The sequence below is a fragment of the Crotalus tigris genome, unplaced genomic scaffold (genome assembly GCF_016545835.1).
Source record: "Crotalus tigris isolate CLP2741 ecotype Arizona unplaced genomic scaffold, ASM1654583v1 scf7180000018371.15429387391:27106975, whole genome shotgun sequence".
NCBI classification, from domain to species: Eukaryota; Metazoa; Chordata; class Lepidosauria; order Squamata; family Viperidae; genus Crotalus; species Crotalus tigris.
Genome location: NW_024096970.1, coordinates 13332782 through 13348200, shown reverse-complemented (window position 1 = coordinate 13348200; position 15419 = coordinate 13332782). Strand labels below are relative to the sequence as shown.

Sequence of the window (15419 nt, the reverse complement as noted above, 5' to 3'; positions counted from 1 at the left end):
AAGTCAGGTAAAACAAAAGATGTGTGTGTTATATATAAAATTAATAAAATTGAACATAGTGAAAAATGTACATCATTTTATTGGAAAGTCTAGGTTTCATACACAATTCCCAATGATTTTGGTCATCAAAAACTTGTTCATTAATTATAGTTTTTTCTATTGTCCTATCTAGGAAAGTGTGCACAATTAGCAGTTGTTTTGTTTGATTTACTCCTGAAAAGGTTGCTTGTGTAGGAATAAATGATTCAGCCTTTGCTGTACTTTTAATAAATGCTAGCTTTGTCATTTGTAACCTGGAAATTTGCATTTATTTTTTTTTTGTATACTACATTTTTCTTTTAGGTTTGGGAATTGTTTGCCAATTTTGTAAGCGAAACTCTTTACCTCAGTATCAAGCCACAATGCCTGATGGAATACTGTACAACTTTTGCAGTTCCAGTTGTGTAGCTAAATTTCAGGTTAGCTGTTGTGTTAAATCTCTTCTTCCCTGGATATGTATTATTCTGTGCATATGTCCTGTTAGGTATTCTTAGGAGGCTAATATTATTGTGAAACCACTTTTTACTTAACAGCCACTCTTCACAAATAAAATTCTTTGTGTTTATCACTTACCAATAAAGACCTTGTTAAAGCTTGGCTGTTATCAGCATAGCATATATATAAGGAAGTGATTTCCAAAATTCAAAGACTGTCATTAGTGCTTTTGTTCTTGAGGCTATTTGAATTCTATTCTGCTTATTCTGAGAGGTATGTGGCTAATGTTTGACATTTTTGTTCTCTTCCCTTTTTTAAAAAAAAATAATTTAGCACATGAATAATCTTATGAGTACTTGAATACCGTATATCAAGTTATTTTATAATTACTACAGGATTTTCTGGTTTGGGCAAGAAGTAAAAAAATAATTCTTTCCTTATACCAGTGAAAAAGAAACTTTAATTTTTGGATTCCTTCTACTGCTAAAATAGCAACATGTCTAGCTTACTGACAAATCCTATTCCTTTCAGGGATTACATTATACTAAACAGAACACTTAATTGGTTTTAAATACGTTGATTGTCAAATAGCCGATATTTTAAGATGATCACATGCATATATGAAATAAGATTGCTATGTGTTTATACTGCGTAATATTTTATATACTAGAATTCTGAAGGCCTTTCAGTATTAGATTTATACCACATCTTTTATTCAGCAGCTACCAATGACCAAGGTAGATAGGTTACCTAAAGTCACCTAGTGATCTTCCATAGCTGGTAGCAGTTTAGAATTTAGGTCTCCCTGCCTCTAATTCAACATTTTAACCACTCTGCTATGCTGCATTTCTCCTAGCATTATTATACACTATTTCAGTTGTAAAATAAAATCTGGGGAAAAACAAAAAAAAAAGTGGGGAAGGGAGGAAAAGGCAGAGTATGAATTCAACAATAGATAAAATGAATGTGTTTTGAGGATAGATAAAACTGCAGCTTCTTAAAGGTTTGCACCAGTTTTTATTGAAAAAGTACATGGTGTGGGTTTATCTACAACTTCCAGGAGCATAAATTCAAGCATTCTTTTATTTGAATATATACATTGTGATAGTTTTGTCTAGATCTGATATAAGCAAATCTAATGTTGATGTTATTTTGCCAATAGCTTTGTATAAATGAAATAGAAACATAATATAAACATAGAAAGAATAGAAATATTCCATGGTGAGCGGACGTTTTGATTGGTGATAGATGTAAGCTAGTAAAAATTAAGTTCTATTACACATTAGAGAGATTGAGGTATCTTTTGTAAGTTTTAAAACTGTTTAATTTTGGCTGGTTTTATTGGAAGCTTTAATAGTTAACCATGAAGATGATTGTTGATTTCATCTCCAGATTTGACTTAGATTTATTGCAATGAGCTTTAACCTGAACTTCTTATCCATAGATCATCCTTACAGTATTTAAGATGAAAGTTTTGTTAAGTAAATTTTTAGATCAAGTTCATTTTTGCTGTTTGGGGTTTTTGGATTAAATTATATTGGCAGACCTATATCTTCATATCAGTACACATTGATGGGTTTGTTTTGAAATGGCTAGAATAATTTAACCTGTACTACCTTTATACCTGTAATCTATAATTCCTTTTCAACTAATGCTGTTTTATCTCAAGCATATGTAACTTCTTTGTACAAACTGAGGAAAATAAGGCATTAAACAGTAGTACCCTTAATTTTTAATCTTTTGTCAGCTTAAGTATCATTTCAGCTAATTTCTGACTTATTTTTATATGTATATTTCTAGCCTAAATTTCCTTCTATTTCTAGCGATCTAAGGTAGATTAATTTCTTATGTTCCCAGTGTTATACTGGAATTGACATAATTCTAGCTTTTTTGTAACACCCTTATTGACTATTTTAATTATCATAGAAACTGGATATTGTGGTTACAAATGACTGCATATAAAGTATTTTTATGGGATAATATTTCAAATGCAAATATGGAGAAATATAGATAGACCTTGACTACAACCACAAGTGGACCCCACACTTCTGTCACTAAGCAATGTAGTCTTTCAGTAAAAGGTAAATATTTACCTTTTTTTGCCGCAGTTAAGCATATCTGGCTTCCCTCATTGTCTTTGACAATGGGGTACTGCAACCATTGTAAATGCATGCCAAGTGCTCAAATTTTAATCCCATGACCACAGGGACATTGTAATGTTCATAAGTATGAGGACCAGTTGTGGAATATTTTTTTCCAGTTTGCAACTTTGAATTAAATGAATGGTTATAAGTCAAGGACTACCTATAGCTCTCATTTGATGCAAGTGGCCTGTAATACTTAATTTTATGTGATGGAAAGGCAGACAATTTTTTCAGTGAAAGATTCCTACTCATTGCAGATTGAAAATGCACAGGTAAAAGTAAGATGGATAAGCACAATATTTGCTATCATCAATATATTAATGATAGCCAGGTATATATATCTCATGTTCAGTCTGAACAAGTGATGAGATGGAAGTGCTTATATAATGTTTGAAAGATCTGGATGGGAAGGAACAGACGCTGACTGAATCCTTCCAAGACAGAGTTCTTGAGAATGTGGGCATAATAATTCTAGGGAAATTTTATCCCTGACTCTGAACAGAGTTGTATTCCATCAATCAGAGATAGTCTGCAATTTGGGAGTTCTTATAGGCTCACAGCTTCTGTCTGAAAAGTAGGTGACTCTATGGCTAGGAGGGCTCTTGCACAGTTATATCTTGTGTACTTATTGTAATCATTTCTGGACCAGTCACTCATGTCCTAGTCACCCCCTGCTTGGACTAGTATAACATTAGGAAACTAGTATATTAGGAAACTACAATTGGTACAAAAATCAGTAGCTTGGACAAAGATGATTGTTCTCTGATAGATTTGATTATCTCCCTCTTTTTGAAGCATTGTTTGCAACCTGTGTGCATTTCTAGATGCTGGTTATAATCTCTATGGTCTTATATTGTTCCAGACTTGGTTATCTGAGGTAATATCTTCTGTATTTATTTATCCAACCTAATCAGATCAAATGTGGTCAGTTTCCTCCAGATCCTGTCACTATGAAATTGTCACCTAATAGGACCCCAGAAGGGGTGCTTTCTGCAGTTACCCACATTCTTTTAATTCACTCCATGCAAAAATTTAATCAGCTTTCTCCCTCTTAAGCTTTCAAAAAAATTTTTTAAAGCTATCTGTTTGTCCAATGCAGAAAAAATTGTGTTGTAATTGAAAGTTTTGAGGTACTTGGTATTTATATTTCTTTTGTTTTTATCTGTTTTGCTCATTTTATTTTTATATATGTTTTGGAGATTACAAATCATTTTGTATTTGAGATTATTAGCTGCCTAGAGTCTTTTGGTTTGGGCAGCAAACAAGCAGAATGAGTGAGTGAGGAGTGAGTGATTGAATTGAATTGAATTACAAATGCTGGTGCTTTTGAAAAACTTAAGAAAACTATTCCCTGTGTAAGATACACTAAGATTCCCTGTGTAAGATACATAATTTGATGGTTCCAAAAATACTTCTACTATTTTTCATTCTGTCACTACTCATTTTCACTTTACATAGACCAACTAATAAGAAATTGGATTTTTAAAATAAACATGAAACACAAGCACATATGCTGATGATTTTAAGTGTGTATTGAATGATGAATTGGTGTCATTAAATTGGTATGAATTCTTAGTGATTGTATATATTGTATAGATTTTCTCCAGGTCATCCTGGATCTTCTGATCTTCCAGTGGTTCTCCCATCACTGTTCGTTGAATCTGTCCACTGTGCTGTTGCTTGTCCTTTTTTTCCCACTTTTCCCAAGATTTTAAAAATGCTGACTATATAAAAACTAATGGATGCAATTAGTCTAAATTATACAAAGTTGGCTTTGGCAAATGAGCAGTGGAGGATTTGGTGGGTCCTTTTGTTATTAAGTTCTGATTTCTTATTTTTTAAACAAAATCTCAGTTTGTTCATTTCCCATATCTTGGGATAAACTTTTCATATATATTAAACATACTATGCATCTAAAATTATTATTAGTTTTTTTCACAGTCAGCAAAAGTCTTTGAGTCTTTTATTATCATTATTATTGTTCATTGCACAGTCAGTCAGATGTTTAGACTGGGGATTTGGCATTTTTGTCCACCTATATACAGTTCTGTGCATCTGGACATGAATGATTAAGCCCACACTATAATATTAGTATGTGAATAACTTATGTTCTTTTAAATTATTTTATTTAAAATGGTGACGTGAGAGCAGTGATCAATCATGTTTAAAGTAAAAAATAAAATATAGTTTTGGCAAATGTGTGTGTGTTTGTTTATAAGATACCAAAAATTATGAGGAATTAATATAGTTTGAAAGGAAAGAATCAGGTGAAATATAGGTTACATATTGAAGAATCGTTCTCTGTATTTCATATTTCACCATAGCCTAATTCCCAGCTCATCTCATATATAATCCAAATTCTCTTGGCAACAGTTGCTCTTCTAGCTTCCCCTATGTTAATTTATTCTGCTCTCTCAGACATATAAGCTTCTTCTTATATGCATTGTTTTTCCTTTGGTCTTACATTAATATTTGTCCATGTTTATCTTTGCCTCTATCATTCCTCTGCCTCTCACTGTTTAAAATCTGAATTTGTGGCTCACTTGTAGGGTTCTGTGGTCTATCTTATATGGTCTTCAGTTATATATGCATTGATGCATTAATAATAGAATAAGCTTAGAAATTCAGTGGATTATCCTTTTTAGAGTAATGAAATTAAATGTGCAAAGAAACTAATGAATATTAGGCACTAATTCTTAAATAGATTACTGTGTTGTTGTCCTGGAATGAATTGTGTATCTTAAACCTTTTTTTTCAGACTCTTAATGTACCATCTTCAACCAATGGCCAGTTTGTGGCTCCAAGCGATATTCAGTTGAAATGCAATTATTGTAAAAATACTTTCTATTCAAAACCTGAAGTACTGGAATGGGAAGTAAGTAAATGATACCGTGATATGTTTTTTTAATTGCATGTAAATTAATTCATTACAAATTGTTCATCTTAAATAAATATGGTTCATCCTTTAATATTTCATACTTTAGCCATGGTTGTTTTAATTAATGCTTTTTAGCATTAATTAATGCGCCAACCATTTTCTGTTTTTCTCTTTCTTGTAGCTGCTATTTGTGCCCCTAGACTGATTAGATTCTCAGGTCACAGAAACCAGGATTATTTTCTTATTTATTTACAGGGGTTTATAGGTCTTTCCAATCCATCAGGACTAATCCAGCCATAAAAAGGAGAGTTCTCATTTACAGTGATAATAACATTGAATAACCATAGCTTCATTTTGATACCTATTGTAATTATTCACATCAGTATATTCTACATGTATGCAGAATAGGTTAAGAACCTTTCAGGGTTCAAGAATTTAGGCAAAACATCCATTCCTTTACTTCCAGTACTTCCCTTAGGCATGCTTTCATTCAATTTTCAATTACTGTTTCATACCAAAGCAGTAGCACATTCCTTTGTTTGTATTTATTTTACATCCAATTGAGGACTTTAGAGTTGTAAAACATCGAAATCACACAGCTATCAATAGAAATAAATCAAACGTATCAACAACAACAGCAGTATCAAACCAAACTCCTAAAGATGGATAGTGGGAAGTCAAGTTACAGAAGTCATTCATTACGGAAACTTGGTGGGATGAAACCCACAAATGGAACACGCAGCTAGAGGGATTTAAATTATTTTAAAAAAACAGACCAAATAAAAGAGGAGGTAGATTTGTTCTCTATATAAGAAATAACTACATCTCTACAGAAATAGAGCACAACAATGATGAAAACTGTCTCGAATGCATTTGGGTCAATATAAAAGGGGGGGGGAATGACAGTGTGATAGGTATATACCATAGGCCACCCAACCAAGCAGAGGAAATAGATGAACTTTTTGCTAGTCAGCTAACTAAGGTATGTAGGAAGCACATCACAATAGTAATGGGGGACTTTAATTACCCTGAAATCAACTGGGAGACAAACTGCACCAAGTGGAAGATCAAACAGATTCCTGACAAACCTAACAGACAACATTGTCTGCCAAAAGGTAGAGAAAGGAACTAGGGGATCAGCCATATTGGACCTAATTCTCACTAACAGAGATGAAATGATAGAAGGTATTGAAGGCAAAGGAATCTTGGGAGGAAGTGATCATGCAATATTGGAATTCAACATTATGCAGGCACAAGCAATAGGACACAGTCAAACCAGAGTCTTGGACTTTAAGAGAGCTAATTTCAATAAACTTAGAGAGAGCTTGGGAAGGATTCCATCGATGAGAATCCTCCAGGGGGAAACAACTCAAGAAGCTTGGGAAATTTTGAAAAGTGAGATTATAAAAGCTGAGTCTAGCACAATACCAATGAAGAAGAAAAATAACATCTCTCCAAAGAAACCAGCATGGCTGCATAAAGAACTCTCTGATCAATTGAAAGATAAAAAGACAAGTATGAAAAGTGGAAAGATGGGCACATAACTAAGGCAGAATATCAGCAAATAGCCCAAGCCTGCAAAGATGAAGTGAAGAAAGCTAAGGCTCAAAATGAACTAAGGCTTGTGACAAAAGTCAAAAATAGCAAAAAAAAGCTTCTTTCAACATGCAAACAACAAAAAAGTTAAGGAAATGATTGGTCCATTAGTGGGAGAAAGTGGCAAGAAGGTGACAAGCAACAGGGAGAAAATAGAACTATTTAAGTTGTTTTTTGCACAAAGAGAAAAAACAGTCCAACCTATCAAAAACAGTACCATAAAAAACAGATTAGAAACACAAGTTAAAATAGGCAAGAAAATGATAAGTGAGCACCTGTCTACCCTAGATGAGTTCAAATCACAGAACCAGATGGATTACACTCCAAGGTTCTGAAGGAACTGGCAGATGTGATCTCAGAACCACTGAACTATATCTTTCAAAGATCCTGGAGCACTGGGGAACTACCAGACTACTGGAAAAGAGCTGATGTAGTCCTCATCTTCAAAAAAAGAAAAAAAATGGATCCAGGAAATTACAGACCTATCAGCTGACCTCAATACCTGGGAAGATTCTGGAAAAAAATAATCAAGCAACAAATTAGCGAACACCTAGAGACAAACAAAGTCATTACCAAAAGCCATGCCAGACAAATCTTATTTGCATTCTTTGACCAAGTGTCAAAATTAGTGGACCAGAGGAATGCTGTGGATTTAATTTACTTGGACTTCAGTAAGGCATTTGGTAAAGTAGACCACAACCTATTACTTGATAAGATAGAAAAATGTGGGTTAGACAGCATCACCATCAGATGGATTCGTAGCTGGCTGACCAGCTGTACTCAGCGTATGGTCCTCAATGGAATTGCATCTACATGGAGGGAAGTGTATAGTGGGGTGCCCCAGGGCTCTGTTCTGGGCCCAGTGATCTTCAACATCTTCATCAATGATTTGGATGAGGAGATACATGAGGAACTTATCAAATTTGCAGACGACATCAAGCTGGCAGGAATAGCCAACACTCTAGAAGATAGGTTAAAGTACAGAAGGATACTGACAGACCTGAACATTGGGCGCTATGTAACAAAATTAAATTCAATGATGAAAAAAGTAAGGTTCTACATTTAGGCAAGAAAAACCAAATGCACAGGTACAGTATAGGTGGTACCTTGCTCAGTAGTAGCAATTGTGAGAGGGATCTTGGAGTCCTAGTGGACAATCACTTAAATATGAGCCAGCAGTGTGCTGCAGCTGCCAAAAAAGCCAACACAGTGCTAGGCTGCATTAACAGAGGGATAGAATCAAGATCACATGAAGTGTTAATACCTCGGTAAGGCCACACGTGGAATACTGCATCCAGTTTTGGTCACCATGATGTAAAAAAGATGTTGAGACTCTAGAAAGAGTACAGAGAAGAGCAACAAAGATGATTAGGGGACTGGAGGCTAAAACATATAAGGAATGGTTGCTGGAATTGGGTATGTCTAGTTTAATGAATAGAAGGACGGGTGACATGATAGCAGTGTTCCAATATCTCAGGGGTTGCCACAAAGAAGAGGGAGTCAAGCTATTCTCCAGAGTACCTGAAGGCAAGATAAGAGGCAATGGATGGAAACTAATCAAAGAGAGAAGCAATCTAGAAGTAAGGAGAAATTTCCTGACAGTTAGAACAATTAATCAGTGGAGTAGCTTGCTTCCAGAAGCTGTGAATGCTCCAACACTGGAAGTTTTTAAGAAGAGACTGGATAGCCATTTGTCTTAAATAAAACCTTATAAAAGTAATAGCCTTCTAAAAATTTTAGAAGAGGACATTTTATGAAATCTGGAAATAAAATGTTGTAAAGTATGGGGCGACAGTGAATATTTATCATCTTACTGATTTCCTCCTTACCATTCTTCATTTAGAGGAGAGTTTTCTAACAGGCGTTCCAAAGCTTTTTCTCATCAGATGGACAGATTCATTCTAGCAAAGCAGTGCTAGATGTTCTTGCTATACAATACATGTCTTTAAAAAAAAAAGTCATACACCACCTGCTTCAAAGAAAACACAACTTTGTCCAAAATAACTGCTGAGAATGATACTTTTAATATTTATTGATGAACAGCTTCTCAATTTTGGAGAGATTTATTATGGGCTTATTTTGTCTCATCTAGAGGCTTGATGGATACCAGGCACTGGTTCAAGCTTACAATAGCACCTCTGGTATGGTCCAGGGTAGCAAAGTACACGTGAGAATAATCTGCATCCTGATGTTAGTTTGTAAAACAGATGTTGCTAATGTTCAGAAATACCAAAGCTGCAGTAGTAAACATCCCTCATTAAACAGGAATATTATTTAAGGAGAGGACCATTTTGTAAAATTCTGCAAGCACTTCTAGGCAAATTACCTTTCTTCTTGGAGAATCTTTGTTGGCAAGAACTAAAGGCATTTAATTTCCCACATAAAAGACACAGTGCCCAATGTCTTAATGTAATTTGCAAGATTGATTGTAACTTGGCAGTGGTATGTATAGATGTGCCAGGGCACTTGTCTTTGGACTCAGGTGCTCTTATGCAGTTGCTACAATAGTTCCATGTACCATGTTGAGAATTTGTACTGGATGACAAACGTCTCTCCTGTTCCAGGATCCCCTTTCAATTCAGACACAAAAGTCATGTTTAGTCTATGTGTCAGTATAGGCAGCATTTGACTTAGTGAATAAGTAATAGAAGAATTATTTCTTTGAGGACCTTTAATTAACAAGTTTGCACAAATATCATTATTTCCTTTGGGAAAAGATGTTTTTCTTCACCCATTTGCCAGATAATAGTAGGTTGTTAGTAAAGACCTTTGGCACAGAAGCCACTAATATACTGTTAAAGGGGGGGGGGAGATCATCAATATAATTAGGCACACTGCAATGCCTATGGTTTAAAGCACTGACCATCTCTCTTAATGCTTGATGCTCTGGTCTGATAGAATGAAGGCAAAATCAAAACCATTTCATTTGATGGAATGGTTTGTTCAGCATGATAGACAAGGTACAGGAAATCAGTTTTAAGTCTGCTGCTAGATACCTTGTTTAATAGTATCCTTGGTACTGCACATCATTTTAGACTTCTGTTTTCCACTGCTCTTGCCTCCTCCTCTTTCCCAGATTGAAGAGATTTTACATCAAACTGCTGAGAATAAGACTGACACTGAGTGCCAATCCAGCATGTGATCAGCCTCTCCCAATGGGTCCATTGGTTTGCTTTAGTTTAACTGCAGACAATTCATTTCAAGTATTTGTCAGCTGTGTGTTAATTTTGAGAATTTAACTTTTTTGCAGATGACATTTGGGATGTCAGAGCAAATAATTTGATGTGCTACATCTGCAATTTTTTTTTCTGAAGACAAAGGATTGGACTTTGTCTTCTCACTATGGGTTTACCTTGTTCTATCGTAGACTATTGTCCTCATCAGAGTAATTCAGTTTTCTTGTATCACTTGTTAGTATACTGAATGCATTTAATATTCCTTTTCTATTTTCACTACCTCCACTAGTTATGTGGATTTTTTTCTTTGTTTCTTGCAATATTGTGGCTTTCTCATGCAAATTAATAATTACTTTTCAGTTCAGATGGCTGCATACAAAATGGCTTTTTGGTTGGCATTTCTTCAAGAATATAGGAAAATCTAGTCTCTGTGAGTTGATTCTTTGCATCCAGATCTTTTTTCCTATTATTTTTCTTTTACTGAAGAAGGCACTTAGAAAATTTAAGTGTGGCCAAAAATACTTATTTGGCATCTCCAATATGATCTTTAACCACAGCAGGAGGAGCTGCCTTCAATAGAATGATTCTATTATCCATTGCTGCCTGAAAGTTCCCATCTACTACTATTCCCTCCTTTCGTGAATTACAGATGTCATGAAGAAATACTGGTTATTCACTGGTAACCATATTTTTTTCCTTCTCATTCTCCATCTTTCCTCTCTTGTCCTGCAGCTTTATTTTGATTTGTTTTGCACTTGGTTGCCAGACTCAGGAATCTGAACACAGGCTACAACCAGGAACATTTATTATAGGTCGAGAAGCAGGTTCCCACCAAAGTTCTTAAGCTCTGTAAGGTTTGAACTTATTCAACATAGGTACCAAGTCTATTGGTGTGATTTCACAAATGATCTGTCAAAATGAAACAATTACAGGTAAATAGCTAATTCTTTTCTTTAGTTAAAATGAAATATTTTTGTTGAGAGTAAGGAAGACAAACGTGATGGAGATAAGTGAGATCCATTATCAAAGCAATGAAGAGAAAAACAAGCAAAAAATATGCAGAAGCAGCTCAGAAAGGGACCTCCCTAGTTCACAAAGGGAAGGGAAACTTAGGAAGTTCTCTTGTTATAGCAACTCTCAATAAAAAAAAGTCATAGTCTTTCTATAGAGTTGATTTCTACTTGGTGGGGCTGATATAAATCTTACTACAAGATTGTGGTAACATTCTTGTGCAGGTCATCTTCCTTATTCTCTATAATTTTGCTATCTATGCAAAATCTGCATTACATTTGAAGCCTTGTTACTTACCAGATTGTCTATTGTGGCTTTTCTGTTTCTTTAACTAGAACAAAGTGTACCAGTTTTGCAGTAGAATTTGTTCTGATGACTACAAGAAGTTACACTGTATAGTAACATACTGTGAATACTGTCAAGAGGAGAAGACTTTGCATGAAACGGTAAAATTTTCTGGTATCAAGAGACCATTCTGTAGTGAAGGTATGTTGAATATATGATTGCCAGTTTAGTCGTGTAGAAGTATAATAAGGAAACAAAAAATGAGTTGTGCAGAATTATTTATTAAACTTCTATATTGGTGAACCATGCACCTCAATGGCAGTATACAGTAATAAAAACACAAAACCCAGTATAAAGTAAAACCAAAAATTAATAATGACAAAACAGGTTATTTAAAATAGAAACTGTCTCAGATTGTCTTAACCTATTCCATAACCACAAGAATCCAGCAATATTAGCAAGTAAGTGTCTAGAGTCAGTTCATGTGTAAGGGATGAAATGTCATTTATTTTAAATTGAAGTCAGTATTGTCAGCTGCTTCCTCATATGTACTAATGAAGCCACACTGGAATACTATGTACATTTCTGGGTCACCGTTATACTAAAAAGATGCTGAGATCCTAGAAAGTATGCAGAGTAGAGCAACAAAGAGGAATTGTGTGATAAATGGTTGAGTGAGCTAGCCTAAGAGAGGGCTGTAAAATATTGTGTAGCAATATATAAGTGTGCTATTGCTAATAAAGAGAAGGATTGGGGGGAGGGGGAACATGATAACTGTCTTCCAATATTAGACATGCTGTCACAGAGAAGAGGGGTTGACTTATTCTCCAAAACACCAGAGGACAGGACAAGAAGCAATGGGTGAAAGCTTGTAAAAGAGATCCACTCTAGAAGTAAGGAGAAATTTTCTGACAGTGAGAAGAATTAATCATTGGAATAGCTTGCCTCCTGGAGCTGTGGGTGCTTCATCACTGGAGGTTTTCAAAAATAGATTGGATAATTATTTGACTGGGATGGTATAAGGCAGAGGTCCCCAACCTTTGGGGCACCAGGGACTGGTTACATGGAGAAAGGTTTTTCTACGGACCTGAGGAGGCGTGGTTTTGTGTGCTGCCTGTATCCCGCAGATGGTGCTTTGCTTGTTTGTGCAGCCCGGTTGTTGACATGCCGTGGCCGAGTACCGATCCATGGACCGGAGGTTGAGGACCCCTGGTATAAGGTCTTCTGCTTTGAGCAGGGAATTGGACTACAAGGCCTATGAGGTTCTTTCCAGCCCCGTGATTCTATGTTCTGTATACTCATAATGAAGTGACTCCCTAATCCAGTGGTGGCGAACCTATGGCACACATGCCAGAGGTGGCACGCGGAGCCCTCTCTGTGGGCACGCACCATTGCCCCAGCACAGATGGTCTCTAAAAGTTCGCCATCACTGGCCTGGAGGGGCCATTGGGGAGCCCATCATCCCACCCACAGAGACCCCCTGGATCTCCCCCAACCCTGCCCGGCTTCCACAGGTGTCCCTTCCCATAAGCAATATCAAGGTGGCCACGCCCACCCAGGCCATGCCCACGCAGTCTGCCATGACTATTGCAGCCACACCCATCCAATGGCTATGCCCACTGTAGCTGCGCCCGCCGAGTGGGCCACACCCACCCGGCACCCAGCGATACATAAGTGGGTTTTGGGTTGTAGTTTGGGCACTCGGTCTCTAAAAGGTTCACCATCACTGCCCTAATCTGTATTTATTTTGCATATACATTTTTAATGCAGTCACTGTTATAGGCAACAGAAGCATACTTGAGATGCCCTATACTCACATGCACAGGGCCATGGTGGGACAGGAAAAGTAGCTTTAGACAGTTTATAAAGTCATTGTTTATAAACAATTATAACCACCTAGAGCAGTGATGGCTAACCTTTTAGAGACTGAGTGCCCAAAAACCGCCTCACCCCTGTCCCGTCCCTGCATCTCATGCCTGCAGGGCACCCACCACCTCCACAGCCCACCACAGCAGATTGCCCAGGTGGCCCAGCAGCATCATGGTGGCCACGCCCCCTGCCCGCACACCGCAGCATCATCTGTACGCGATGGGGCGTGAGGGTAGAGTCTTATCCCCGCTGCCCGGCTGCCATGTCTTTGGCTGCGCTGCTCTGCACAGGCTGTGCCCGGGGCAACTCTCCGGGGGGACTGCTGGTGAGGAGCGGGCCACGGGGGGTGGCGGGGCTGGGGCAACAGCATGCGTGCCCACAGAGAGGGTTCTGAGTGCCGCCTCTGGCATTCTTGCCATAGGTTTGCCACCACTGACCTAGAATAAGTGTAATTTATGGGAAATCAGTGGACCCCCTTTGCATAAGTTATGTTTCTATGGTCCAAAGGAGAAATGAGAGTTTGCATTCATAAAACATCAGATTTTGTACATAATTTGCAACAACCTCATGTTGCTACCCATTATTTCTGTTTTCTATTGGATCTGGGGCTGTATATAGTGATTTAATAGTTCATATATTCTATACTGCTCTGAGACTATTTTATCACCTTATGTTCCTGCATTACAATGCAATGGGTAGAAATGAGATTTCCTTAAGTTCTTATTTCAAACCAGGGTAATTGTATACTTAGAAAATCCTGATTTAAGTCTATAACTGCTTATAAAATGAAACAATCTTGAATACCTTTCCAATTCCATTTGGGTGGGTGTTTTTCCTCTTTTGCTATATCATCAATAGATTGAGTAAAAAAAAAAAAGACTGACTGCAATCTCACTGGAAACAATAGAACTATTTGTACATGAAAAATACTACAATATTTTGTTTCTTGTAACAGTGCTAGACTTTGTTTCCATTGGTGTTCATTTAGAGCAGACATGTCAAACACAAGGCCCAGGGGCCGGATGCAGCCTGCAAAGTGGTTTCATGTGGCCGATGAAGCCATCCTGGAAACAGTGAGCGAACGGCCCCCTCTGCCTTGGCCCTGGTCCAGGCCATCCGGGAGCCAATGTACAATTTTGTGGTAGCCATCTATGCTGAAACACATTCAGTCTTAGCTCCATAAGCCCCGCCCTCCACCGTATGGCCTAAGAGGAACAGTGAGGCTCCTCCAGTGGACCATGCCTTGGCACTTGCCCTGGTCCCATCCCCTTCTGCCAGAGACCCTCAGATCTATCCCATTCTTGCCCTTGCCCTCACAGGCACCCTTGACACGAACGATGTAGAGCTGGCCACGCCCACCCTGTAGGCCACACCCACCCCGCCCCCTGAGGGTAACCGCAATGCTGATATGGCCCTCAATGAAATTGAGTTTGACACCCCTGATTTGGAGCCAAATAGCTTTTTATAGGGGTTCAAAATAAATATATAACTGAAAATATCCACAGCACACTTTTTACTTTTTACCTGGATACAAGTGAGTGTATAAGTACAGAACAGGAAGTCCTTGAGTAATGACTATAAGGGGCAGGCTTGTGGCTGACTGAATTTATCATATCTTTTTGCAGCAGTTGTTAAGTGAATGCAATCACCATTAAGTGAACCAATGATTCAATATGGGCTAGTTTTTCCAAAAACTGAAGTAAACGCCAGTTTTCAGCAAAACTATCATAAAACACAATAGTGACCGGAGACACCTCAAATGACCATTAGAACTTTGAATCCAGGTAGTACGTAGTCCCAGTAAGGTCTGTTGTAACTTCATATGGTCACTAAGCAACCAGTTGTAATTCAAGCACTACCTGTAATTGAATCTAAAGTTGAATGTGTAAACTATATATAAAAAACCAAAAGGGTGATAATTATTGACTAGGAGAGTGGCTAAAATTCTTTCTCAAAAATGGTATCATTTTGCTAAACAACCTTGTA

General features: G+C 37.2%; 1 protein-coding gene across 6 annotated transcripts in view; it reads left to right on the top strand.

The window, feature by feature from the left end:
• Positions 1-15419, top strand: part of ZMYM2 (zinc finger MYM-type containing 2) — an 80430-nt gene that overhangs the window by 43867 nt on the left and 21144 nt on the right. For 5 of the 6 annotated variants that reach the window (XM_039351495.1, XM_039351491.1, XM_039351492.1 and 2 more), the window contains 3 exons: positions 343-458; positions 5377-5493; positions 11615-11765. In XM_039351495.1, the coding sequence (XP_039207429.1) occupies positions 343-458; positions 5377-5493; positions 11615-11765 (384 nt within the window). The remainder of the gene's footprint in view (positions 1-342; positions 459-5376; positions 5494-11614; positions 11766-15419) is intronic. The other variant, XM_039351496.1, reaches the window with a different exon arrangement.